The sequence below is a fragment of the Geospiza fortis genome, unplaced genomic scaffold, assembly GCF_000277835.1.
Source record: "Geospiza fortis unplaced genomic scaffold, GeoFor_1.0 scaffold106, whole genome shotgun sequence".
Lineage (NCBI taxonomy): Eukaryota > Metazoa > Chordata > Aves > Passeriformes > Thraupidae > Geospiza > Geospiza fortis.
In genome coordinates, this window is record NW_005054377.1 from 1278440 (window position 1) to 1304778 (window position 26339).

At 40.9% G+C, this 26339-nt stretch overlaps 1 protein-coding gene across 1 annotated transcript in view; it reads left to right on the plus strand.

Annotated features, from left to right (window-relative positions):
- TFAP2D (transcription factor AP-2 delta) overlaps positions 1-26339 on the plus strand; it is a 53877-nt gene that overhangs the window by 11167 nt on the left and 16371 nt on the right. Inside the window, exons 4-7 of the mRNA XM_031060252.1 lie at positions 5949-6114; positions 8801-8919; positions 16539-16680; positions 23022-23135. Coding sequence (XP_030916112.1) covers positions 5949-6114; positions 8801-8919; positions 16539-16680; positions 23022-23135 — 541 coding nt within the window. The remainder of the gene's footprint in view (positions 1-5948; positions 6115-8800; positions 8920-16538; positions 16681-23021; positions 23136-26339) is intronic.

A 26339-nucleotide genomic window follows, 5' to 3' on the forward strand; every position in this document is an offset into this window, starting at 1 on the left:
GAGATGACCTGGAGAGGCATTGGGAAGATACATTCCCCTTGTGTATGGGAAACAGGAATGTAGCAAATATATTTTAATTTGGGTATGGTTTGGATCTTACCCTTCAGCCCAGGAGTCACAGAAGTTCTCCTGTGTCAATGCTGATACACTTCGATAATGGAGGGCTACTCCTGGGGACTGGAGATATTTTTACATGTTCATACAATCTTTAAAGCTGGTTTCCTGTGACAAACCCACTTATTAGTATTATTTTATTTTCCACCTTGCTTCTCCCAAGCTATTTTTTAAACCTTACTTACACTTAAAACTCTTACAGGTCTTAATATCCTTAAAAACGTGGTGTAGGTAAGAGGCTGGTCTTATAAACTGCTGGTGATACCCTCAATCTTACAGAATCTTTTGGTTTATATTTAAAAATTCCTGATGTGCTGTTCATGCAGGCATGTCTTTGTTTTCTTGGCATGAACGTTGTAGTGAGGGACATCTCAGAATTGTTTGTCTTCGTGGCATGACCTGGTTTTATGTGGCTACCAACATGACCCAAAGTTTGTTAACTTAAATAAAACTAAAAGAATAACTGGAAAAAAAATTGCAGTACTTTCTATTTTTCCTGACAAATGTAGATTAGTTTTAGAGTTTTGAATATTTAGCTGCTGATGTTAATGACTGGGTCATGTGAGGATAATTTGGAGAAGGTTTTAAATTGCTTAAAGACCTTTTGGAACTGAAAATGGGATTAAACAGTACTGACAAAATCTGTACTGATAACTGCTTGCTTACATTTGCTACACAAAAAGGGAAAAAAGCTGAGGAGAGACAGATTCTAATGTCTTTATTTCGTAACGTACTCTAAACTTGCCAGAATTTCAGCACAGGGCAGAAAATACACTATAAACTGGAGGATCCCACAAACAGCACCTGAAATATAAATAATAGACTAATAAAAAGCATAGCATGCTATTAATATTTTATATAAGATCAATCTGTGTACATTCAGGTGTGCTTATACTTAATAATGCACACAAGTACACAAATGTTTATATCCTGAAAAACAAAATAAACAGCGCTTCTGCAGTGTTGTCACCAGAGTATTATGATGTTTCCTTACATAGGTGCATGACATTTACAGGTGAATGTCTTGGAGAGAGGGACTATGTTGTATTGAATGAATATGAAACACTCATCATATAGTGGCTGTTACAATTAACAAATAAAAGATGGCCTTGCAGAGTGTAAGGATGCACAAAATTATAGACATATATTTCAGAAGAAAATGTATTTAAAGTGTAGAAACCATCTAGTGACATTGATGGACATTTGTCTCTGTCATTCCTGAAAAAGCAAGAACATTGCTTATGAAAAGTATAAAAAATATTTCAGAATGCTGGTTTTATTAATGAAAGGATGCAAAAATATTTTACTCTGATGGTGTAAGGTAGCTTGCTTTTCAGCAGGTGCCCGAGTAACCAAATCCGAATAAACCACCACACTCCAGCCACCCTATTGTTCTCTTCATCTGTACAAAGGGAACCTGCAACCAAAACAGAGCCAGCTCCCTCTCCACGTGTGTTATTGGGATTTTCATTGTGCTGACAAGATGGGAGGGTTAGAGCATGGCTCTCTTCTCCCTGCTGTCATCTGCACAACCCATCATCACTTGTGCTGGCATTTTGTACCCACGTGTGCTATTTGATGTGGAGACAGGAATGAGAGAGGGAAAATGCTCTCCCCATGTTTGCTCTGAATACCTTTTCCAGTACCACATAGCCTAACTTTTGTTTGTTCTAGGCTTGGGAAACAAAGCAAAAGTACAGATCTCATGAAGGAGGATGCTGTGTGGAGCATGAGACAGTCAGTTAGAAGGAAAAGGATTGGGGCCCCAAAGTAAACTAATAAAAACTAAGTCTTTTATCATTCCCCTTTCTCAGGACACTTGAAAATAATCATAAATTAGAATCACAGAATATTTTACCTTTAAAGGCCATCTAGCCCAACTCTTTGCAATGAGCAGGGACATCTTTAACTACATCAGGTTATATATGTTCTCTTGAGGCGATTTGGGGATTCAGTACACAGCAGTTTTGTTCCCTTGGTCTCTCACCTAGATGGGATGAGCTGCACAAAGTATCTCTCTTTCCCACCCATTATTGTCTTGTGTTTATTGCAAAAATAAATTGTATTTATTGAAATCAAAATGAAGATGACAGATCAGAGACTAAAACTCTGTCATGAATAAAGAGGTAATGGAATAGAGTTGGATGAGAGAGAAGCCTTAAAGAAGGGATTGATGCCTGAAATCTTCCCTCCTTTCTTTTTTTCCCCCTAATCTATCAGTTGCAATATAAATTATAATACTCCTTTTGCCTAAATCTTGTCCTGCCTCTGTTTCCAGACCTCTGGCTCTAAGAGCACAACCATCACCATTTACAGTCATCTCCAAAGTAGTATCTTATAGCAACAGATGAAGTCAGATCAGACCATGTACTCACTTCCCTATGGGAATAAACAGTTGTCCTAAAAAGAGTCTTCTTAACACTCACAGGCCCATTTCACCTGGTACTCAGAGCACAAAATTACTGGAGGCAATCAGCTGGATGCTCCCACCAGTTATCTCACTGTCTGCCTGCTCTCCTTTTCCATTTTCTGGCTTTTCTATAGGATGAATGCCATGGATAAAGAGTCAGGGTGCAAGGGCCCCAGCTTTCCCTTCTTTAGGCACACTTTTGTGTGGCAAAAAGAAACTTGTGGGCAGATTTCTTTGTTGTTTCTGCATGTGGGGCTCTTAATTTGATGAGCTGAGGGGGTCTTACACGTCCTGGCACCAGAAGTCAGTCTGCAAAGATTTCCAAAACCAGCAAAATCTCCTGAGAGTAATAGGGATCTCCAGGCTGAATCACTAGACTCACGAAAAGCATTATTTCCACTCTGTTTTTGAGGCATTATTTCTGCTTCTTCTGCTGGTATCTTAGCATTCCACCTCTCAAGTACTCTGTTATGACAAGATTGGGTCAACAATTAAGTGAAGATTGACTTTTCCAGCAGCACCTACAGTGGCATTGTGTTGACAGGAAAAAAAAGCTGCTTGTTGCTGCTGCTGTTTAGTTCACCTTAAAACATATCTTGTGGTCTTCATGTTAAGCTGCTTTGCAATATCACTCTAACACACGATCAGAAGGAAGGCAGGAATACTCTGAAGTTTGTCTTTGACAAGACACCTAATCCTTCATCCTCCTGTGTGGCTACCCTTCTCCTTTCTCCTCTCTTTCCAGCAGCCCTCTATGCCTTTTTCTGTTTACCACAGAAAGGTGGTAAACATCCTGGTAAATCAGGATGAAGTCCTGGTGCAAGGGCCAGGACTTCATCCATCTCCTCTCCAAGGTGGTGTTTTTGGTAGGAAATTCATGCCTTCAAAAATGCACACACCTTGTGACAAAGATATATCTTCATCTAGAAAGCACCACACTGCTCTCTGTTGCTGTGTCAATGAATAATTAAAAGAGTGAAATAATTATATGCAATAGATTTTACCTTCTTGTAATTTGCTACTTGTTCCCCATGTTTCTGGAAAGCAAATGACTTAGACTTGCTGAATTCTTTTACTCTTAACACATACCTGGCTCACCTGGAATTGCCTTGCTTAGATCATGTTGCTTGGGCATGATATTTTAAAATATTTCAGACTGTAAGCAACTTTCTACTAAATAGTAATAAGAAGTGTTCCAGTAAATTCTGGTTAGGGTAGGAGCAGCTGTAGGGTAACAGGTTTTTGGATTAAAGGAACAATTATTTATCTGGCATAAAGGGTGCACATACTGGCTTAACCTGGCAAGGAGATGAACTTTAATATGACACTGATTTCAGTACAGTCTCACTCGTTATAAAATCTAGAGACTCATTGAAGTAAATAAATATGTAGACAGTGCTACTGTTTTCTTGACACGTATATATATATACACGTGTGTATGTGCGTTGTGTGGCAGATGCCAAACAAACAGATCTACTCAGTGCTAACGCTCTTCACAAATGTACCTGACAGACCAGAAGTTGGAAAATGTTGCTTGAAAATATTTACAGGTTTCTGGGAAAAAAAAAAAGAAAAAGAAAATCTACCAAAGAAAACCCAAACACACCAAAACAACACAGACCCAAAATTATTTCAGGCGTGTGGCGCCAGATTTCTGTGTTTGAGCACATGAGCTCATTAATTGTAGCTTTGAGCTGTGTAAAAATGTGCATCAGTGCCCTTGATGTGCCTATATTTTGGTGATGCATGAATTGTCTCTATATCCTGTCTAAGAAGTGGACACTAATATCTGCCCTGGAACATAATTAGAAGTCATAAAATACCCTGCTGTACTGAGTCAAGATCTCACCCATCTGGGATTGATACCAAGAGATGTTCTTTTCTGGTGTTGCTGTCAGCACAAATGTTTAAATATACCTTCAAGAGCTGAAATATTTGGAAAGAAATTCTGTTTGCCTTATGTAAGCAAGCAATAGTCTGCATTTAATGAAGGTTCATCCTTCAGTCTGTCTCAGTGAGAAGTGGAACAGAGTCACCTTAATTTTAAGAGGGCTGCATGTGTAAGTTGTTAAAGAAACAGGTGTAGGATCTTGCCTAAAGGGACCTTTTAATTGTCATTCTATTCTATTCTATTCTATTCTATTCTATTCTATTCTATTCTATTCTATTCTATTCTATTCTCATTATAGAATTTAGGTTAGAAGCTAAAATTTTTAAGGGCAACAAAGTGAGCTTTTGTAGTTAAAAAAGATTAAGATGTTCACAGGAAAAAAATAATCAGGGTATTTTAAAAGATACAGTATGCCTCCTTTAAGCATGAGTGATGAGCACAGATTAATTCTGCTCTAAGAAGGTCTTGACATCATCATCCTCATATAAACCATCTGAACTCCTTCTAGTAGTGTATTGAATTTTATGACATTTTGTATCACTGTCATATGCAGCTCATTCTTCTTTTCCTCATCTTTCCCCCAGGGAATAATAGTGTATGCAGTAGTAAGGTTTATTTCTTCCACAGAATTTTTTTTGTTGTAGTCAGGTTGGAGAAGGCAGGTCAAAGAAAAATGTTTTGTGCTTGGTGATAAAATATGTGTTAGTCCTTAAGATTATTTGCTTTTTTTCCCTGGGAGTTTGTTCTACTCTCTTGGATAGGTTGAAGAGAAAGTTTTCTCTCTTTCTCTCTCTCATTCTAACTTTAAGTTAAAAGCTCAGTTTTGCCTGAGGAGTTATTGATCACAGTCTTGACTGAAAGATTTGGTGATCATTCAGCAGTTTTAGACCCTGGCCAAGTAATTGCCACTCTCAAGAAATAAACAATTGTGGAGCTAACCTGAGATAAACTGATGTAGCTCAATAGATTTCAATCGTTAATATCAGCTGAGGATTTGACCTAGCTTTGGAAGGAATTTATGAGTTCAAAGGTGTGGAAAGCTGTTCTTGCTGCAAATCGCTGCACATCCATGGTGTTCTTGCATCTTTGTAGTCCTAGATACTGCTATGAGAGTTAAATTTAACATTTCTCATTAGAACCAACATCCTAATATTTTCACAAACTGTGTTTTTTTAAAATTGTGAGTGAGGGTTCAATCTCATTTTTAAAATTATACTAGATTGGAGAGACCTTAGTGATAATAGGTATTTTTTTCAGAGCATGAAATCAAATGATATCAATAACCATAACAAGGTTTTCTGACTGTAAAGCTTATGAGATCTAATAATTCACTGTTCCCACACTACAATGCCAACACATTCATTTTTCTCAGAACAATAATATTGAAGAAAGCCAAACCACACACACCCTAAGAAAAACCAAACCCAAACAAAACCAACCACAAGAGAACCACGGAATTGCTCTTCATGGTTGAGTTTGCCAAAACACAACAGAGGAGGTTTCCTTCACTTTAATATTTCCTTTTTTTTGAAGGTGGCACCTGTGTTGTCAACCCCACTGACCTGTTCTGCTCCGTTCCTGGTCGCTTGTCCCTGCTCAGCTCCACTTCCAAGTACAAAGTGACCATCGCAGAGGTGAAGAGGCGCCTTTCACCACCAGAATGCCTCAATGCCTCCCTCCTCGGAGGTATTTTGAGAAGGTAAGTGGAAGGTGAGGATAACAACTCCCAGACAATGCAGTAATTGCTGTAATTTTACTTATTTTCAACAGAGAGGCTTTATTCTTTTCTCCTTCTTGGATAGTGGTCGCACTTGAGGTGAACAGAAGGAGACGGATCAGGAGGGAACACTGGGGAATTTTCAATAAATTAGCAAGTTTACATTTTTTCATCAAACTGATTTTTTTTGACCTCCTCTGTTCAGTTACTCATCAGATGTGGATAGATATTGCTTTGACTTCTTTTAAGCAAACAAAAAAGAGAAAATTCAGTGTATGGAAAATTTCACCAGACCCAGAAATCTAAATTCTTGCTGAGAAACAATCTCAAAGCAAATCGTTTTACAATAGATACAGGTGTCCCTCAACAAAAAAAATAAAACATTGAGGTGTAGGGATGCCTTTTCTTTCCTTCTCTGTATGTTTTTTTGAGCACAAAAAATACAGAATAAGCTGGTTTTACTTTTCTCATTGTGAGATACTAGGGGAGAAGTGAATACTTAGGTAAAGTTTTGCCTCTGACCCTTCACTTACCAGAGCAGACACCTGCAGAGAGCAGGAGCAGAAAGAAGGAAAGGGGCAGACTGTGCCTCACACTGCAAGAGGAAAACCAGGAGGCAACTGTAATTCAGCCAGGCATATCTAAGTCACGGTGTCCCTGAGGTGTCAGCTCAGATGGCATCAGCTGCTTGAACACCCTTTGATCAAAACTAGCTGGAAAGTCATGGGCTATTTCACTGCTGGCACTGAGGGCCACACTGATCCTCGTGCTTGTACTGAAAGTCATTTTAACCAGCCTGAGACATGCAGGCACTCCAGAGCTGTCTTGACACATCTTGGAGAATAATGACTATAGACTATAAATTGTTTTCAAGGTGTGAGTCCCATTCAACTGCCTCTATGGGCATTGGAGTCCAAAATCTACATTCACCAAAATTTTCCCCTCTGTTTGTTTCATCCTGGAGAAACCTTCAGCTAATTCTCATTTAAATACTCATGCTGCAGATTTCATCAATACAGTGCAAGCTATTATGGATTCAAGGGCATCGACTTGAATGTGGGGGCTCACTTCTCTCCTCTGTTATTAAAATGCTTGAATGATCCCCACAGGTTTTTGACCCAGACTAAATATCTTCTGTCCCAAATTAACCCTTGGCATGGTTCAGGAGTTTGCAAAAGCCAGGGACTCCTCCCTGTCTGCAGTTTGGATGTGCTAATTGTTTTATGGATCAGAGAGAGCAATGGAAGAGATTTGGTCAGTTTGTAACTGAGGGTTTCACAGCTAGGGAACAGGCTCAAGCACTCTGTATTTGACCAGGAAAGATGTAGGGAAACAAAATCTCATTGATTGTTTGCCTGAGACCCTAAAGGCTTGCTTCTGCATCCTGTCAGCAGTCACTGGTTACCTATCTTCCCAAATAGCTTGCTTTGGGAATAAAGTGTTCTTCTGAATAAAGAAAAAAATCTTGTCAGAAGATATTTCTGACAAACAATGTGGCCAAAGTTTTGTTATTTTTTAATGCATAAAAGCAGACATCCAAATGGTGATACTCTGTGTTTGGTTTCCTCCTCTGCCTGAAGGAACTTGAACATGAACTTCAAAATATTTAGTTAATTATTTTTGCTACTCAGTAATTACTTTTTCTGGGCTGTGGGCCCCTCAGTCTCATTTGGGGTTAATTATGTATTTCTTGTACAAAAAGCGAAGGTGTAGACTCTTATCTAATTAATGGACAGGTCATTCATTTGGGATGGGAGATATCGGGGTTCCATGTTTTCCACTGTTTTATTCATTGTTGAAGCATTTTAACATTAGTTATTTGCTGTCAGCTGACTGCTGCCTCTGTTTGAAAGACACAGGTTAAAATTCCCTCAGGCTGAGGAAGAATCTGAACCTACATCTGCTGCATAAGTGGATTTGTCTGAAATGCCTCAAACACTACAGAAAAGTAGCTGGGACACACCAGGACCCATTTTGTGAGAACAATGGGGTGTAGGTGTTTGGCAATGGGGCACAGATAACCAATGATGGCTGAGATTTTAGCTTCAGCATTTCCTATTGCCCTGGCCTTCTTACTTGTGAATTTTGGGCTTTGCAGATAACATTTCCAAATAGCCGGGTCTCTACATAAATTATAGAGGGATAGTTAGAGCTGGTTTCCACATAGATATCTACATTTAGAAGTTATTTGGCTTCCTTTAATAGCCAGACAAGCCAGATGAGTAAAGTTCACTCATTGTGGATATGTGTTTAATCTAATTCTAGAAGGTCATGTTTGTGTCTAATTTGTCTTTGCAGCCTGGCTTGGCTAAATCAGGTGTAAGTGTTTGCACTGCCAATATTTACATTTAGTCACTGTAACCCCAGGTGCCATATCCAAATCAGGACACTGGGCTCCACTAGGTGGAAACTGCCTGAAGATCTGATGCCCCCATGACAGGCATTAAAATCTCTAACTCTGCCAAAGAGATGATGTTAAAGAATCACCTAGAGCAAGCAGGAAATTAAGAATACAGCTCTGAAATATTTCCCATGGATGTCACTACTTCAGGCATTACCCCACGTATTTGTCAATGAAGTGTGCATAATTTCTAGGCTTATATTAACATGGGGAAAAGGCGCAGAATAATGACAAATATCTCTCTTTCCTGCTGTTCCCTCACAACAGAGCAAAATCCAAGAACGGAGGACGCTGCTTGAGAGAAAAATTAGACAGACTTGGACTAAATTTGCCTGCAGGAAGAAGAAAAGCAGCAAATGTTACACTCCTGACTTCCCTGGTAGAAGGTAAAGTCTCTAATATTGCAATATTATATAACCATAATTAAAATGTTTCATGGCATGCAACCCTTTTCAGCCATAGGATTAAATTCCATAATCTGTGTTGTGTATAGAGAGACCTGACTTGCCTAAAGCCACAGAAAGAGTGAGCTGCAGAATGGAAGTTTACTCTGAGATATCTTGGCTCCCAGCAAGTGTCTTGGTTCTACAGTTTCCTCAGCATTGATTTGTGCTTACAAATCGATGTTCTGAGTGCTCTTGTGAGAGAGATGAATGTCTTATACTAACTCTATAAGTAGGTTTGTTTATCCTCCTTTTCTTTTTTTTTTAACTTATGAATTTCCTGGAGCTGGTCCAAAAATGTGATGATTTTTTTTTTGTCTCCCATAAGAAAGCATAATATTTAGACAAGCCTTTTCCCCACACACATAAATGAATGAAATCTGTTTTCAGATAATATCTAGACAGGCTCAGGAGATACTTTCTTGGCCTTTATTTGTTGTTTAAATATCATTCACCAAATACTGCCAAGTTCTTCAAACCTTCAGCTGGGAGATGCAGGTTCAAACCCCTCAGGCAAAGGGAAGAAACTCTACCTGCATCTCTTCTGTTCTGGGTGAATCCACTAAGTACCCAGTTTGTTGTTTGGCTGTGAGTTGCAGCTCTGGGAGTTTCAGATCCTCCTCCTTGATGCTGAGAGAGCTCAGCTCATCCTAAAGGTCAATACCTTCTACAATCATAGCCTGAAAGGGCCATAGAGATCTAGGCAAGTAGGCTGAGGTCTCAGCACATATTACCACAGAATTACAGAATTACAGAAGGATTGAGGCTGGAAGATCCCCTCTGGTGACCTCCCAGGCCAATCCTCCTGCTCAAAGCAGGGTCAATTAGAAGAGCTTGCTCAGGACTTTGTGAGTTTTTTATTATCCCAAAGGATGGAGACTCTTCAAGCCAGAAATAGCATTGAATACTCAACACTGATGATTTTCAACATCTGTGACAAGAGACTGAGATTTTCAGGGGTCACTGAGCACAGGGAAGTTCAGTGGGGCTGCTCTGAAATACAGGTGTGTCCATATCACACCTGTTTGCAAGAGGAAGTTCTCATGGAGTTAGAGTCTTAGAAAAGGTACCACGTTAGAGGAGCAAGGGGTGTTCCCACCTTCAGACATCTTGGGTCAGGGCAGAATAAACACAGCTGGGTTTTATTAGTGAACAGAGCAATGGCTTTAAGCTGAAATCAGGAAGAAATTCTTGGCTGTGAGGGTGGTGAGGCCCTGGCACAGGTTGCCCAGAGAAGCTGTGGCTGCCCCTGGATCCCTGGAAATGTCCAAGGCCAGGCTGGACAGGGCTTTGAGCAGCCTGAGATAGTGGAAGGTGCCCCTGCCCATGGCAGGGTGTGGAGCTGGTTGATCTTTATGGTTTCTTCCAACCCAGACCATTCCATGGTTCTGGGGGCTGATGGCTGAGAACCTTTCCTCTAAGTCAGGGTTAGATTCCTTCTTCCCAGGAGTGGAGCTGTGCCCACCTCCCTGTCCTTTATTCAAAGCCAGTAGCAAACCTGCTATCAAACCTGTGGAGTTGCTTCAGTTCTTGGACTGCCTTGCTGTGAGTCCTAAAGATAAATACTGATGTGCCTGAGCTCACTCTGGCAGAGATCTTTTTGCCTGGATATGCTAATTGTGAATTTTATCCTGTGGAATTTTTGGGAATGGCACCACCATGTTAACATTCCAACAGAAAACCAAGTGAAGCTCATTTCCTGTCTGTGTAACCAATTCTGGGTCAAACTTGGAGGTGCTCATTGAATTCTTGGTCGTGGTACAAGCTGCTCTCACTTTGGACATGCAGATATTCCTCCCAGGTGGAACTAACTTACAGCACAATTTCTTCAAGAAAAACCATACCTCATCAGTTCCTGCTGCTGGAGGAGGCAGAAATGGAAGGACACAGGCTTATTCTGTGGTTTAGAGAATCCAGAGAGAAGGCAACATGAGCTTTTTCTGTGTGATAGCAATATAGAAATGCAAATAATAATTGTAATTTGTTAGTTTTATTAAATCTCTAAAATATCAAGTACACTTTGTGTACCTCTCATAAGAACCCAAGATTGTGTCACTCTTGACTTCTTTAGATGGTTCTAAATTTATTATTGCTAAAGGTCCCTACAGTCTTCAATATATTGAGGTTTTAATATCACTTTAAGGTAAAAGCATGCCCAACCTCTTGAATATCTATGTGATACAAGATAAGGCAAAATTAGTTGCATTATTGTGTTTATTGTCCAAAACCCAGTCAAAAATCTCTGGCATGACTCACACTTCTCTTCCTCTAAAACCTACTGAAATCATTGAGTTCTGGGGAGTCTGTTAAGCTCAAGGAGGAACTGAAATTTAGTTCTAGGCTTTGGGCTGTCACATTAAGGTCCAGATTTTATGAAAATTATTCTGTGGCCTCCTGTCTTCTGCAAAGTTTTTTCTCTTTGGAGTTCTGCTCTGCTGCAGGATGCTCGCTGCTGGCTGGATCAGGTCACATCTTTAGAGTCTTTGTTAGAGACCAAAATAAGAATTGTTTGACAGATCAGTTCTGTTCTCTTTGTCATGCACATAAATCAGCACAACGAGTGGAAAGGCAGACAGGGAGGGTGAAATCAGTGCTGCAGGGCTCTCCTGAGCAGTTTGGGGACACATCTTTGTGTAACCTGCAGGCGAGGGATGCCCTCTAGTGCCTGGACTAGATGGAGGGAAAGGTCATTTTTCTTACGAGCTCCAAAAGGAAAATTCCTACATATTAGCTGTAAAATAAAGTCTTCTCAGATAAATACTAGTATTTCCAAGGCTAAGCTTTACCGCGGGCTCAAAAGAGTCAACAGCTTCTCCAGTGGGAGCAAGGAAGGTTGTATCCAAAAGGAAAATTTCTACTATATTATTAGGAATTCCTACTATATATTATTCCTACTATGTTCCTAATATTAGATGTAAAATAAAGTCTTCTCAGACAAATACTAGTAATTCCAAGGCTGAGCTTTACTGCGGGCTCAAAAGAGTCAAAATCTTCTCCAGTGGGAGCAAGGAAGGTTGTGAAAAGAGGGGATGTGTCCCCTTCTGCCTGAATGGGTCACTTACAAAACAGAAATGTGATTGCAGATGCAGGTTAAGGCAGTGCATGAATGATTTTTAAATCATCAGATTAAATAAAAAGAGAAAAAGAAAGACTAATAAAAAATTCTAGAGTTTGTTTTTCTGTCAAACCTGATTAAGACACTAAATTTCCTAGACAGAGAATTAATGACATTCATCATTTGGGGACCAAAACTCTTGAGAGAAATAGGTCAGTGGTTTCTTTTTTCATCGTGCTCTCAACTATCACACTTCTCCCCCACCAGCCTTTGTTTAAACATCCTTCCACTTGTTCCTCCTCCCTTCTCACCCCACAAATAGAATAAACTTTCCTTCCACCTCCCGCCTGTCCCTCCTCCCCCTGAGTAACATTTCTGCCGGGTAGAGCATCCGGAGGAGGCTCAGCCGAGGCGAGTGGGAGGTTCAGATGCCGAGTGTCCCTCTCCTGGGGACACAGCTCCTGCCTTCACTCCTCATCGGAGCAGCTCTCACTCTTGCTGGCCCCGAGGGACCCTCACTCTGCTCCTTGCACCTGCCCACAGAAACCTTTCAAGGTGCTGCTCTCCCCACTGAGACTTTCCAGAGCTGTCCCTGCTCATTCTGCTCCAGCACCTGTCCCTTTTCCATCGCGCAAAGCTCTCTGGTCAATTGTCAAACTGCAGAGGAGAGGCAGGAGAGGCAGAGCTGGGTTTAAGGAGAGTCCAAGATTCCCATCATTTCTCTTTATCTCGGCAGGAGGAAAGACCTAGGGGTGTCACACACGGGGAAATTTTGTTTTAGGTTGAATTTAGATTGAAACAAAACAAGTAACTATAATAGTTTTAGTTTTAGTTGTTCCTACCTTTATTGTGATTCCTACCATGAGGTAAATAACAATTAGGCAGAAGATGGGAAATCTAAGGTGAAAGAAAAAGTGTTGGTTCATCCAAATTTCCACATGGGGAAATTGGATTTTAGGTTTTTAGGATTAGGATTTTAGGGTGAATTTAGATTGAAACAAGGCAAGTAACTATAATAGTAAGGGGTTTTAGTTGTTTCTACCTTTATCATGAGCTAAATAACAACTAGGCAGAAGACGGGAAATCTAAGGTAAAACAAAAAAGGTCAGTTCATCCACATTTCCAACATTTACACATTTTCTCCCAAAGTAAATATTTGTCTGAATTTATGCTGTAGAAAAAGAAAGAACATGTTGTATGACATTTTGTATAAACTACATTCCCCCACCAAGCAGACTTAATCCTACTGTACAGTGATCAAAGGGATATCTATTCACAAAAAAAAGTATATCACAGTACACTTCTAAATATCAAATCATCATTTGGTCCTGATTTAAAATTACATCTTTGCTCAGCAATGAGAAAGGAGAAATAATGCTCTGCAGAGTGTTCTCAAGTCCAAATTGTAATTTTTTTTTTTAATTTAGAATTTGTACTTAGAATTCAGGATGCCTGCTCCTTATAGCATATGCATGCTTATATGAATAAATATGCATAGCTCTAGCATGCATTTTTAGTATATGTGAGCTTTCCATTTCCAGCAAAAAATATTTTCAATTTTAATTTATATTACTTTAATTATTACTTCATTAAAAACAGTAATTACATTTGTATCTACACTTTTACCAGTCTATATCCATGAAGAGATAAGTAATTTTGTTTCTTTTTGCTCAAATGGTTTTATACCACAGTCACAACCCCAGCTCCAGACAGGTTTTATACCTTTGAATCGTTTTTTCAGATTATCAGAACAGTTTAGTATAATTTTCTCAGCTCTAGCAAATAATATAAACCATCTTTATAAATTTGAATGACAATTCACATTTTCATTCCCTTTTTTTCTAACAGTAAGTGGAAACATTCACATTTCAGCCACTTAATTTTTGATCATGTTAAATGAATGCCAACATTTCAACACAAAAAGCTCTGCTCTCTTGAAGAAACCAACACTTTTCCAATGGCTAAATGTTTAAATTTTTTGCTGTCTACATTCCTTGTATTGTTACTGGGACTGACTGAGACCATGACGGAGCTGTCTGGAGAATTGCAATTCCACCTGATGACAGCTTCAAAGGGTTTGACTTTTATTTTCCTTCCATGCTGGAATGAAGATAAACCTACAAAGTATTTTAACAGAATTCTGTTGAAAAGAAAACCCTGGTGCTCTTCTGAAATAGATTTACTCTGTAGGTCTTTATTTAAGGAAGAATGAAAGCATATCTGAAATAGATATTTTGAAACTACTCTACAGAAATATAAAATCTATGGCTTAATTTGTACCCTTTCTCTCCCATGAAGAAGCCTGGGGTAGATGTTTGAAATACAAAACAATCCGTCAGCTCTATGCCTGTTCATTCTGATTCTCTGTTATCTTATCACTGAAACTGGATAATTTCACTGGAAATTATTTTACTTTTCTAGAAGCTGCAAACTAAGTGGAAACTGTTTCTCCTTTCAGATCAAAGATACTGATTGCTTGTTAATGTCTTCATTCTTTTTAGGAATACTGAAAAATCATGTTTTAAAAAAAATCCAGAGAAAGCAGAGGATTTTGACTCTAATCTTCCATTTTTGCTGTAAAGGTGGTTACAGCTGCAGAGGTTGTAGCTGGCTGGTATCAGCAAACAGATTGCCTGGGAGTGGTGCATGGATTTTGTCAGTACCTGAATAAACTGGGGCAGATAAACACACAGTAAAGTATTTTCTTGTGGAATTAAAAGGTGTTTTTCTATTAAAAACTCCAGTGGTAGAAGGGGAGACAATAATATCTCCAAAGAGGAAGAATGGAGTTCAAGTAGAGGTCAGTGCATGCAGTTTCTTATTCCTCATACTGTCCCTGGCACAGGACCACTGTTTCCATGGAACTTCTCCTCTTCCTTGGCTTTACCAAGCCTTGCTGAGCATGGGATTCATCTTCCCACCTTCATTGCAGCTGCACCTTCTCCTGTCAGATCATAGTAAATAGGGAGAAATCAGCACTTCTGGGTTTAATGATTTAATTTCATGATTAAATGAAGTTAAATTAATAATAAACATTTTATTATGTTACTGAGAAGAGTTGTGGAATTTCTATAGCTGGAAACATTCAAGACTAGGCTTGGAAAAGCCTTGAATAAGCTCATCTAAGGCGATGCTCTCAGCAGAAGGTGATTTTCTGAGTTCTAATCTAGACTTTCCATAATTCCTCTGATTCCCTTTTCCCTTCTACTCTAGTATAGGGTGATACATGCTTCAAGTGCTACTTTGTCTCCATTGACTTGAAAGTATAAACTCAGACATCAATATTGACATTTAATCTGATGAATTCCACTGCAGATATTCTCAAAGTGAGGAGTTGCATGTCCTGTATCCCTCTTGACAGCTCCAGCCTTTTGAACTTCAAAGAGCCAGAGTCCAATGCCACTTCTCCTGACGGCAATCAAACACACAGCTCTGAAAAAAAAAAAAGAAAAGTGAAAAACCTGCAACCCCTGAACTCCAAAACTATTCTGGAGCACATCTCTGTTAGTCACTCATGCAGATGTGCTTCAACATACGCTTCTGGTGACTGACCTATTTCTTCTTTCTGCAATGAGATGAGAGCAAGTGTCATCTGGAAATGCCTATTTCCCACCAGGCAAAACTAACTTAGGCACAGCTGTTCATAATCCAGGCAGCTGCTTTTGATCAGATAAATCCCGCACCGAGGTTGTCAGAGTCACAATGTGCAGGTCAGAATGTTCACTAAACCCTAAAATTAAATTCTGGATTCTCTAAGCTAGTGAAGAGGGTTCCTGTCCTTCCAGAGGCATTTGGCAATCAGCACAGAGTTGGGTTCTTGTGTTCAGTCTTTGTTGTGAGGTAAAGAGGTGCTCAGTGCAACTGTGTTCATTATTTCTCTTATGTTTTGCCTGGTCAGTTTTGTTTGCAATCCTTCTCGAAACAAGATTATTTATTGAGTTCTCCCTTGGGGTCTGCTCTTCTCTGGTGGGGGGCACTTGTACTGTTGGCTTAACCTCTAAGCAAATGTTCTGGAATGTGTGTTATCCCCATGGGTCTTTCCTGGGGTAGAGGGCTTTTCTTCCATTAGACACAGACACTGAGGCACCAAAGGCTGACTCAGTTCTTCAAAGTTGTTTATTCCTACTTTCTGCTCTTTTCCATACCTTGAATATTGATGATGAACAGGGCTTACAAAATTGGGCAGCTGCCCAATACTCACTGGTGGCAAGACAGGCCCAAGTGTCTTGGCCAGTATTTTCTCCTGAGAGGGACATCCTTCCATCTGATGAGAGGAATGTCCTTCCTATTTTATGCCTGGCACCAGCTGATGGCTAAACATCAACAGGCCAAATGGGCTGAAATGTAACTGACTTGAGAATGACTGTCTACAGAAATGATTTGCTAGTATTTGGGTTTTTTTTTAAGAGTGTAATTAACTCTCTAGTAATAATAACAACAATATAATGATGATGATGATGGTAACAATAACCCTAAGAAATGACTCACCCATTTTGTTTGACCGCAGGGGAAGCGCTACATTTGGCCAGAGATTTCGGCTACACCTGTGAAACAGAGTTCCCTGCCAAGGCAGTAGGAGAGCACATTGCCAGACAGCACATGGAACAGAAAGAGCAGACAGCGAGGAAAAAGATGATCCTAGCGACCAAGTAAGGAGGGAGGGGAAGCGAAAAAAGAAATCGGTCTGTCACTTCTCCATGTTGGATCTGTGGGCTGGGGGAGGGAGGAGTGGGAGTATGGAGCTGGGATTGTGGTGGCTGCTATCACAACAGTGCTCACTGGCTGTGGGTGAGTGAGATCCTCCTCGGAGATGCTGAAAGAGGGACCTGATTTACTGCAGTGGGGTTTCAGTGGCTGTGCTCTCATTGCCTGCGGTTAAGGGGGCGCATACGTCTTCCCAGATGCTTTGGTTTAGATGAGAACAGAGGATATTATTACATGGTAAGATCTATAGGATGGAAACTGGCTTTGTCTCCTGTTTGCGTGTGAGCAGGAGATCTGAGCCTTTGCTGAAGTACTGGTTATTGTTGGATAATTATCATTAGTCTGCTGAGGGAGAGCTGGTTTGCAGAAGGACAGATCCTCTCTGGATGCAGACTGCAAGAGCTCCCCTGAAGTCAAAGGCACTGGAACAATGTACAACAGCGGGGGAGCTTTGCTAAAGACATTAAAGACACAAAGAGGCATCAGACTTCACTCTAAACAAGCCACTCGTCTCCCTGGAGCAGTAACATCATGTTAGGATAACATTTCTTCTAGGTTAATTAGCCTTGATGAGGAAAGAATTAGCCTTCATGAGCCATGGGAAACAGGAATAAATAGTCTGTGTGGAGTAGGGCAGACCTGCCCTAGGTGTGTGGTCTGACTGTGTGGGGTAACCTTGAACACGTTCATAGTCTTGCTGTGCTCACTGCAGTTTTGTATTTGAGGCTGAAGTAGAGCTGAGACCACAAATCCAAGCTCTCAAATCATCCTCTCCATGCTGGAAGTGTTTGAAAACCCTTCCAGGCTGTGATATATCCAAAAGGGAGGAATTTCCCTGTACTAGGGGAAAGGGCTGACCCGCAACAGGATTGTCCTGTGTATCCCAATGTCCTTCTGCTTTGGCAAGATTCCTGGCCTTGATGTCCCTCTTGTATCCAGAGCACTTTGCCCTGACAGTGACCCAGGGATGAGATGCACTCAAACATCTCATGCTTGTGAATCCCATGAATATAATCTGTGGTCCTTCCCTGGGGTGGTAAAAGCATCACCACGTGGATCAGTGGGAATTTTCTGGTTGTCAATGTGATGAGAGACCTCATATACCACGTTCCTAATTCTCCTGCGCATTAAAAGGAATAATGTAAGTGGAATATTATCTTATTCTTACCTCTATCCACATTTAGGGGCTCCAGGGGTTTCAGAGGCATGAGAATAAACCAGATGGCCAGAAGAAATTCCTCTCTGCAAGTTGTGTCTCCCCATTGCTGTGTAGCCCATTAACATCCTGCCTCCTATCTGAGGATTTGTCCCATCTACGGAACACAATTCAACAAAAATAATGCAAATTTCCCTCATTTTTTCCAGGCTTGAGTGAGAAATCACAAAGCCATGGGTTGTAATAATTGGTGGGTCACTTTTATGTCCTGTCCCCAAAGGCTGTGCCGCTCAGGGGCACATAAGAGCCTCACTACCCTTTCTCACCACCCGATATCCAGTTTCTCAGCATCCTTCACTACTGAGATGAGGTATCATGGGCATGCACTGCCTCTAACCCCCATGAACTTGGGACTTGTACGCTGCTATCCAGAAATTATTAGGAACAAAATTCCTTTTCCCCAATCCTATCAGTTAAAAGCACCAGGAAATTGCTCAGAGAGGTCTGTCAATAATAGAAAGGTCACATCCTCCTGCAGTCAGTTTTGGTAACAGGGACAGATGGGTCAATGTGTGTGTTACTACTGCCCTCTCCTGCCTGCAAGGAGAACAGGGATTCCCAGTCCTGCCCAGGTGTTCCAGGAGGCACAGGTCCACGGCAACCCTGCATCAGCATGGCATTTCCCAGCCATGCTTCTGCATGTCTGATGCAAAGAGCTCTAGAAAATCATCAGGACTTTCCACTGCTCACCAGCCATACTGAAGCTCTAGGTTGGCAATTTCAGCAATCCCACAACTTCCCTGGCTCATGGGCTTTTGAGTGATGACAGAAAAAACAGAACATTATTATGCTGCTACCAAAACCAACACAGAAATTCCAGGGTGGTAAAATCACTCAAGCTTTGTCTGTGGAAAGAGCTGGAGTGCTGCTGCCTGTGTGTGTTGCTGCTGCCCACTGTGGGACAGGGCCAGAAGCCCACAGAGGTGCTCACATGTGTGGTCCTGAGGAAAAATAAGGGGAAAGAACAATTTCCACAATTCTCAGAATATAGGTGACGAGGAAAAACAAGTGGAAAGGGTAAAATTATTTCCACAGTTTTTCATATTTAGGTGTATTTCCATTATGGATTTAGACATCCAAATTCATTGGCTCAGTTCAGCTGCCCAAACACAAGCACCCGCTGCCATTTGAGTTGAACTGGGCTATCTAGTTTGGCCATGAGCTGCTGCTGTCTTTGTTACTGTGTTGTATCTGCCATGGCTATGGAAGTCTTGGATATTACAAATCTACATGTGGGTAATGAAACAGAGCCCTAAATGTCCACAATGATGAAGGTTCCAGTGTCCAGTAGGAGCTCCCTGGCCTTCTTGACATCAAGGGCATCCAGACCTTGTAATCGAGCAATCCACCCACCCTGAGTGGAAGCAGTTCAGCTGCCATGCACAGATCTGTGGCCCACAGGCCAGTGAAGGCTAAAAAATGATCATTTAGATACCAACAGCTAACACATGGAGGCCACAGAGCTTCAGTGACTCTTTTCATTATCTTACTCAGCCCTACCTGATCTGAGGCCATGCTGATAGAATTACAGAGAACAAAAACAGGACTGCTGTCCATCATGGAACAAATCACACTCATTTTGTTAAACTGCTTCATCTTCCAAAGCTACCTCATGGAAATGGTCTCTCCTATTTGCAAACTCAGGACCTGCCTGGGACAGCACAAATTGATGCAACAGGATGGTGCCATGGTCTGTTCTAACAGTTTTATGGACTAGACAATGGAGAATGAGAGCTCTACTTAATAATTGTTGTGGGAAGAAGAGATGATTGGGCTGTGTAGGCACTGTTCACTGCTGAACACAGGGATCAGCAATGGCAGGATGGGAGTGAAACAGGCTGATAAAGAGATGAAAGGGTCAGAAAACATAAGCAATGAGACAAACAGTCTTCTACTATTCTTTCTTTCCACTCACCTCCTTTGATTGAGCAGATGATTGTTTGGGCAAGTGGATGGTTTTCTGGATGGACCAAAATGCTCCAAAAAGAAGACTGAATTGTCACAATTCTGGCCAAAGAGTTTTTATATTGGCCTGTCAACCCTAGAAACATAAAAAAGGTTTCAGGATATGTATTCAAGTCATGGAAAAAAAAAAATACTGGGACCATGTTTTATAGGGTCTTTCAACATGGGTCAATTTTCCTTGCAGAGGCATGGGAGAGCCTGAGAGATTTTACAGCAGGGAACAGAACCTGACCAATTTGCAGCTTGGGCAGTTACAACACTGCTGAAGGCTGAGTCAACTCTTCCAGTTGCTAGAGAGGCACAGCATCCTACAGGAAACATCCCAGTGTTTCACAGCACAAGGTCTTCCCTATGATCAGAGGGGCAGATACACCCACATTTACACAGACCAAACCAGAATACTGTGGATAATAATTTTATTGTGGAGTTGATTACAGCCAGCGCAGACTACTCAGCATCTGGCTCATGACATTTCTCTGATATCTGGTCCTTGGATACCTGGAAACTTTGCCACACTTGGAATAAATCAGATTCATGGGCTTACATTTGCCCCACTCTTGTACTCAACATCAGGCATTTGCTTTGGCCACTTGTAGGGATCAGGGGCTCTTGTTTTGACCCAGTACAGAATTTTTTCTCTTTTTCTGGTCATATAGTGAACCATGTATCACAAATCATTGGATGTCTCCTATGCAGGAGTGACCAGGACTATTTTTATTAATCTGTGGCCCCCTAGGAGAGCACAACCATCTTCCTTTGCTTTTTCAAAATCACAGTCCAACTCAGCAAAAACTGCCAATCCCTCTCTCTGTCACTACCCCAGGTGATATTTTACTGGTAGAGGAGGCTCTGAGACACCACTTTGCCTAGAAATCCCCTTGAAAAAAAAAGTAGGTTACTGCCTTTTGCAGGTTTTCATGTATAATAAAAAAGTTTTTTTCTTTTCTTTCAATCTGCCAACATTCAGTAAAGACTTTTGACACGTGAAGATAGAAGGGAACTTAATTGCACACTTGGTTCTGACACTTTCCTTTGTTAAAATAAAAGAACTTTTAAGATGAACTTTTTCAACAGGTAGAAAGTAGAGGTTGGAGGAAGGAGAGAAGAGCAGTGCTGACAGGGCCGACTGGGGATAGTGGATTGTTTAGAAGCCAAAATGACTGACTGTTTTCAGTTGTTGAAAGGAACTGTTTTTCCTCTAAGGACCTGATTCATTAAAACTGTATGCTGCATTTACATACATTTCTGCTGAATACCTCTCTTTGCCTGAAAGGCTGGGGTGATACTGTCTTTTCAAGCAGTCAGTGTCTAGGTCCATGCAGATGACAAGCATTTAGAGAAATCAGGCTTGGATGGGGTCCAGCAGCACAGCAGGAAATTGGTTTCTGCATCTCCTCTTAGTCAAGAGAGAGCTATCCAAGATCTCTGTTCCCAGCTTGTATCACTGTCATAAAGTGAAGGGTAAAACCAGCCTAGCACAGTTTTCTTGCTTATAACTCAGCAGTGAAGGACTTTGTAAAGACCAACAAGCTGAGTTTACCCACTTTTTCCATTATCCCCATGTCCCAAAAGACAGGAGTTACAAGGTGATAATGAAGACTCCAAACTTTATCTAGGACCAGGTGTGCAATGAGTCTCCTAAAAGGGATCATGGACCAACAGAGATGCTATTTAGTATTAGAAATTGCCCCTAGGCACAGTGATTGCATCTGTGGTGCCAAAATGAACCACACACACTCTGAATCATCAGATTGCACTTGTCCAAGTTACTAAAATATTAGAATGGCTCATTGAATTCTCCCAAATATCTTTTGGGCAAGTCCTGGGAGATAGCCCACAGCAGGGTCTATTCTCAGGAAGCCCCAGGATTTAGGAGACCAGAGGAGCATAACTGTATGGATGTTATCAGATGGTGACAAATGTTCTGCAGGTGTGAGGGTGACCCTTGTCACTCTACACTTCACTGGGTGCCACTGTTACCAGGCTACATGTAGCACTGTGACCAGTACCAGGTTAACCCAACAAAGAGCAGGTCCCCAGGTGGGTGTCCTGATCATCTGGAGGTGATCATGCCCTCCTGATCCCCCATTAGTGCCTTTATTTCCAGTACAGGCAATGGAGAGCTCCATGCTGATTTGGACAGGTCCTCTTTCCTTTTTTCAATTAACTGAATCATAAACCAAGTGAAAGTAGGCGATGTCTGTTCATTCGTGGTCCAGATAATGATCTTTTGAGGACATGAGCTAAATGGAACTGATTTGGTTTCTTTTTTTTTAAGTTTGTTGGTAGAACATTCTGAGGCTAATTCACAATGCAAAACAACAATGCAACAACACAAGAACAAAAGACCTTATTGTCAGATGTTTCCTACTGTTAGGTCATATATAGAGCAATTCCAGGGAATAAATTTAACCCCCAGATGCTGTGGCATCCTGAGAAGCCCCAGGGAAGACTGAGTGGGAGAAGGAAAGCAGTGAGACCATCCATCCTTTACAAAGAAGATGGGCTACTATGCTGGTGGGAGACCAGAGCGGACAGACCCTAAATTCTCACTACAAGGGGTCTTTCCTTCACACCTCCTCTGTCCTAAGGGTTGGGAGCCAAAAAGGCAAGTCCAAAATATCCAGGATTTCAACTCACAGAAAAAGCAGTGCCCAAAATGTACACAAGCCTATGTACAGGTATTGGTGTATTTACACAAACTAAATAATAGAGTAATTTACATATTCCAGGCATATTCTAATGCCAATTCACCATTTCCTTTAATCATAAGGCTTGCTGCCAATGTAGGTTAGCTAAGCTAGATTTAACACTGCCAAACTGGGTCCAATTCAGGGGAAAAATCACATTTTAAAATGTTAGCATTAATATGGTTCCACAGGGAAAATATTTCTGTTCAAGAGATTCTGTATGTTGTTGGTTCTAAGAATTTGGGGCAGGTAAGCCAGAGATGGATTTGTCTATCTTTAATTTCTGTAACAACAATTCTGCCAAGCAATTCTGCTATGAATGAGATCACTCAGGACAAGGTGGGAGTGTTTTGGGAATCAGCTTTATGGGAAAGATTACACCTGTTTTATTGAAGGATTTCCATTTTCCTTTTAGACAAATATGTAAAGAATTCCAAGACCTTCTAAGTCAAGACAGATCACCCCTCGGATCCTCCAGACCGACTCCAATATTAGACCTCGACATCCAGAGACATTTAACACATTTCAGGTATGATTTTGAAAGAGGAAACTGAAAATCCATACTTTTGATTTAGACTGCATATGATGTCTTAATTGCATTTGTTCCCTTACCTAAAAGACATGCAAATAATTAATTAACATCCATAATCCCTGCAGGCTGTGCCTATTAAAAATGCAGGTTTGCCCAGCAATGTAGTTCAAGTTTGCTGCATTCAACCTGCTTCTAGGACCACAATCTGAGTTTGGATAAGATATTTTCTGCACCGACTGGTCAAACCTCCCCATCTGGCCAGAAAGTTGTCTTGCTTTAAACATGAGCCAAATCACAGCTCACAAGTGGATGGTCCAGAAGCAGAGACTCAAGTTCTGAACTAATATAAATTAATCAAAATAGAAATAATAGGAAAAAGAGGTTGCATCCTTTCCAATTAAATAAATCATTTCAGAAGCTCCTCTATGCTACTGAGATAATTTGACAATGTCTTACAAGGACCATTTTATTAACTCTTTGGCTTCCAAAGCAGGCTGGCCTTAAAATACATTATCTACTAAAACTATTTTACTGCATTAATTTCCAAACAACACACTGGAAAAATCTGGGAGAATGAAAGCTGACTCACACCAAAAAGCCAGACTGATGATATATTTAGACTCAGTTCTCAAGCAATATTTAAGGTACTGATTTAAACAGGCTTAGTAGATGTTTTGAAGACAAATACCCATGGTACGTGCATGCCAAGTCCAAACTTCATTAGAATTTTATCCAAATTATGTATAAAAGTGTATAGATGTTTTGGGTTCACAAAGATTTATTAGCTCAGGAGTTGCCGTGCAATTTCATCTTTTTGCTTTAGGCAATGTGTCAGATACAGTCAGGAGTGATGTGGGATCTTCCAGAAGGCCACTTTGAAATAGTGGGGTCATCTAAGATATCTATAAAAGATAAGTTGGATGAAACATCCTGGAGGTGCTCCTGTCTTTGCTCAGAGGGGAGTATGTGACTTGCTGAGGCTACCAATTGTTAATTTTTTCCATCCACTAGCCAATATCTGAAAAAACATGTGAAGAACTGTCCCAGAGAGTTGTTTACAGACCATAATGTTAAGCAAGTTTCAGAGCACTATAAAGGCTTAGAATTGTGCTGTATATTCTTTAGCACAACCAGCTGAGCCACTCTTCTTTCACTGGCTGGACAGACAACCTCCTTGTCCCAATATCCCAACATCTGTGAGTTACTAATGTTCTGATAGGTGCTGTGATAACTAATGCTTAGTCTCTCCGACTTTGAGTGGAATCCCAAAAATACCCACCATCCCACTTATTCCATGCACCTGTTGAGGTGTGGAGAGGTAAGGGTAATTCCCCATCCACAAGTGCACACATTCCTGACATTCCTGTTTATTCTCACACACATCTGTGTGCATCCCACCTGTGTAAGAACACACCAGAACAATCCCACTCCTATTCTCAAGCAGTGCTGTGCATGTGCACACACAGAGCACCCAGCTGTGTGTATATTTTCCATAATACACACTCCAAAACACCCAACTACTTGCACACATCAAGAGAAATCCTTATTTATGCAGAATGCTCATAGAGGGATTTTAATCAGCTACCTAAGCTTGTGGAAAAAGAGGTAATTCCCTATTGCATGCACACAGAGGAATGTGATAAGAGGTGGCTAATCCCCAAGGATTCCTGTGTTTAGAGTAGAAATAGCAGTCAGGATAAAATGCTGAAGGCTTCAGCTACAAAACTGTCAACTGGTAGAGCTTCCATCCTTCCTTCTCTGATGCCTTCAGTAGTTGGAGGGCAAAGCTTCTGCAGGCAGCTCTGGATCAGTCAGCACTTTCTTTCATGTCTGCTGCAAAGCTTTAGTGTTGGACTGAAGATGGGCGCCTGGAGGAACACAGGCCTTGGTCCCACACAGGGTCTTCCCTGGCCTTAAGTCAGAGCCTTCCCTGACTGTGCTCAGGGAATGGTGAGGGCTGCCAGACCCAGGGGTGGAGCTGAGATCATATTCCTTTTCCAGCTTGTGTAGAGATGCTGGGGTCAGATCAGCTTCTTACTTGGACTTCTGACTCCTCTCAGATGCCTGTAGGAGCCTCCACTGCAGCCAGCTGTGCATCTTCTGCCACAGTGCCCAGGAATCTCACCTGTGTAGCTCGATAAATCGGAATTAAACAGGTCTAGCATAGATGTGTACATCAGTGTAACTAGAATTTCTCTCTAAACTCCATTGGCTGAACAGTCTGCTCTAGATCTCCGCCAGAATGGGAGATTAGCCAACTAGTACACACTAGTCACTTACACTGTGGACAGCGATACCTAATGTAGGCAAAAAAATCATTATTCCCATCCCCTAAATCCATCAGTCTTCACAGTCAGATCATCTCAACCATTACTACCACTACTTGTCTTCTTGAGATTAAATATCACAGAATCATAGAATGGTTTGTGTGGAAGGGACATTAAATCTCATCTTGTTCCAACCCCCTGCCATGGGGGAAATAGAGAGTCTTTAATGTCCCTTCCAACACAAACCACTCCATGATTCTATGATATGATGAAATCTTCAGAATCTGAAGAGATTTTTTATGACCATAAAAAAAATCAGAGGAATCACACAAATGTCTCTTATTAAAATAATTTCTAAGATATTGAAAGACTTTCTGAAGAGTTATAACATCAGATATCTACAGTGGAATTGGATCCAGCCTCTACTACATTGGGGTGAAAGGGAGTTTTCTTTAGGAATTAATTCCCCTACAGCTGTTCAGTGTAGAGTTGTGTACTCCACTTTCTCCTGATGTTACCTGTTCTGTGTTAATTATTAAGACCAGGGTTCACAGCCTGGCACAGGTTTTTCTCCCATTTCTTCTGTTTTAAATCTTCAAGTTCACTGCTCTCTCTGAATTTTTTCCACTGAGTCTTAGTTCATCAAGATCTTCAAATGTGTCCAACCTGAAGTACAGGATAGTCCCCAGGAAAGGACCAGAAGGCTTGGGTTTGCTCTAAATCCAAACTCAAATGTCACGCAAAACACAAAATGGAAAATCTTCAAAGGAACTGCCAGTGAGCCTGAAAACTGCTGGATTTTGCACAACCTTATGCAAAAACTCAGAGATTCTTGTACACCTCTGGTACACCCCTGTTTGTGCAGCTGCTGTCTGAGATGTTCATCTGACCTGAATTCAAAATGCTCCATGAGGAATGACTTTCCAATATTATT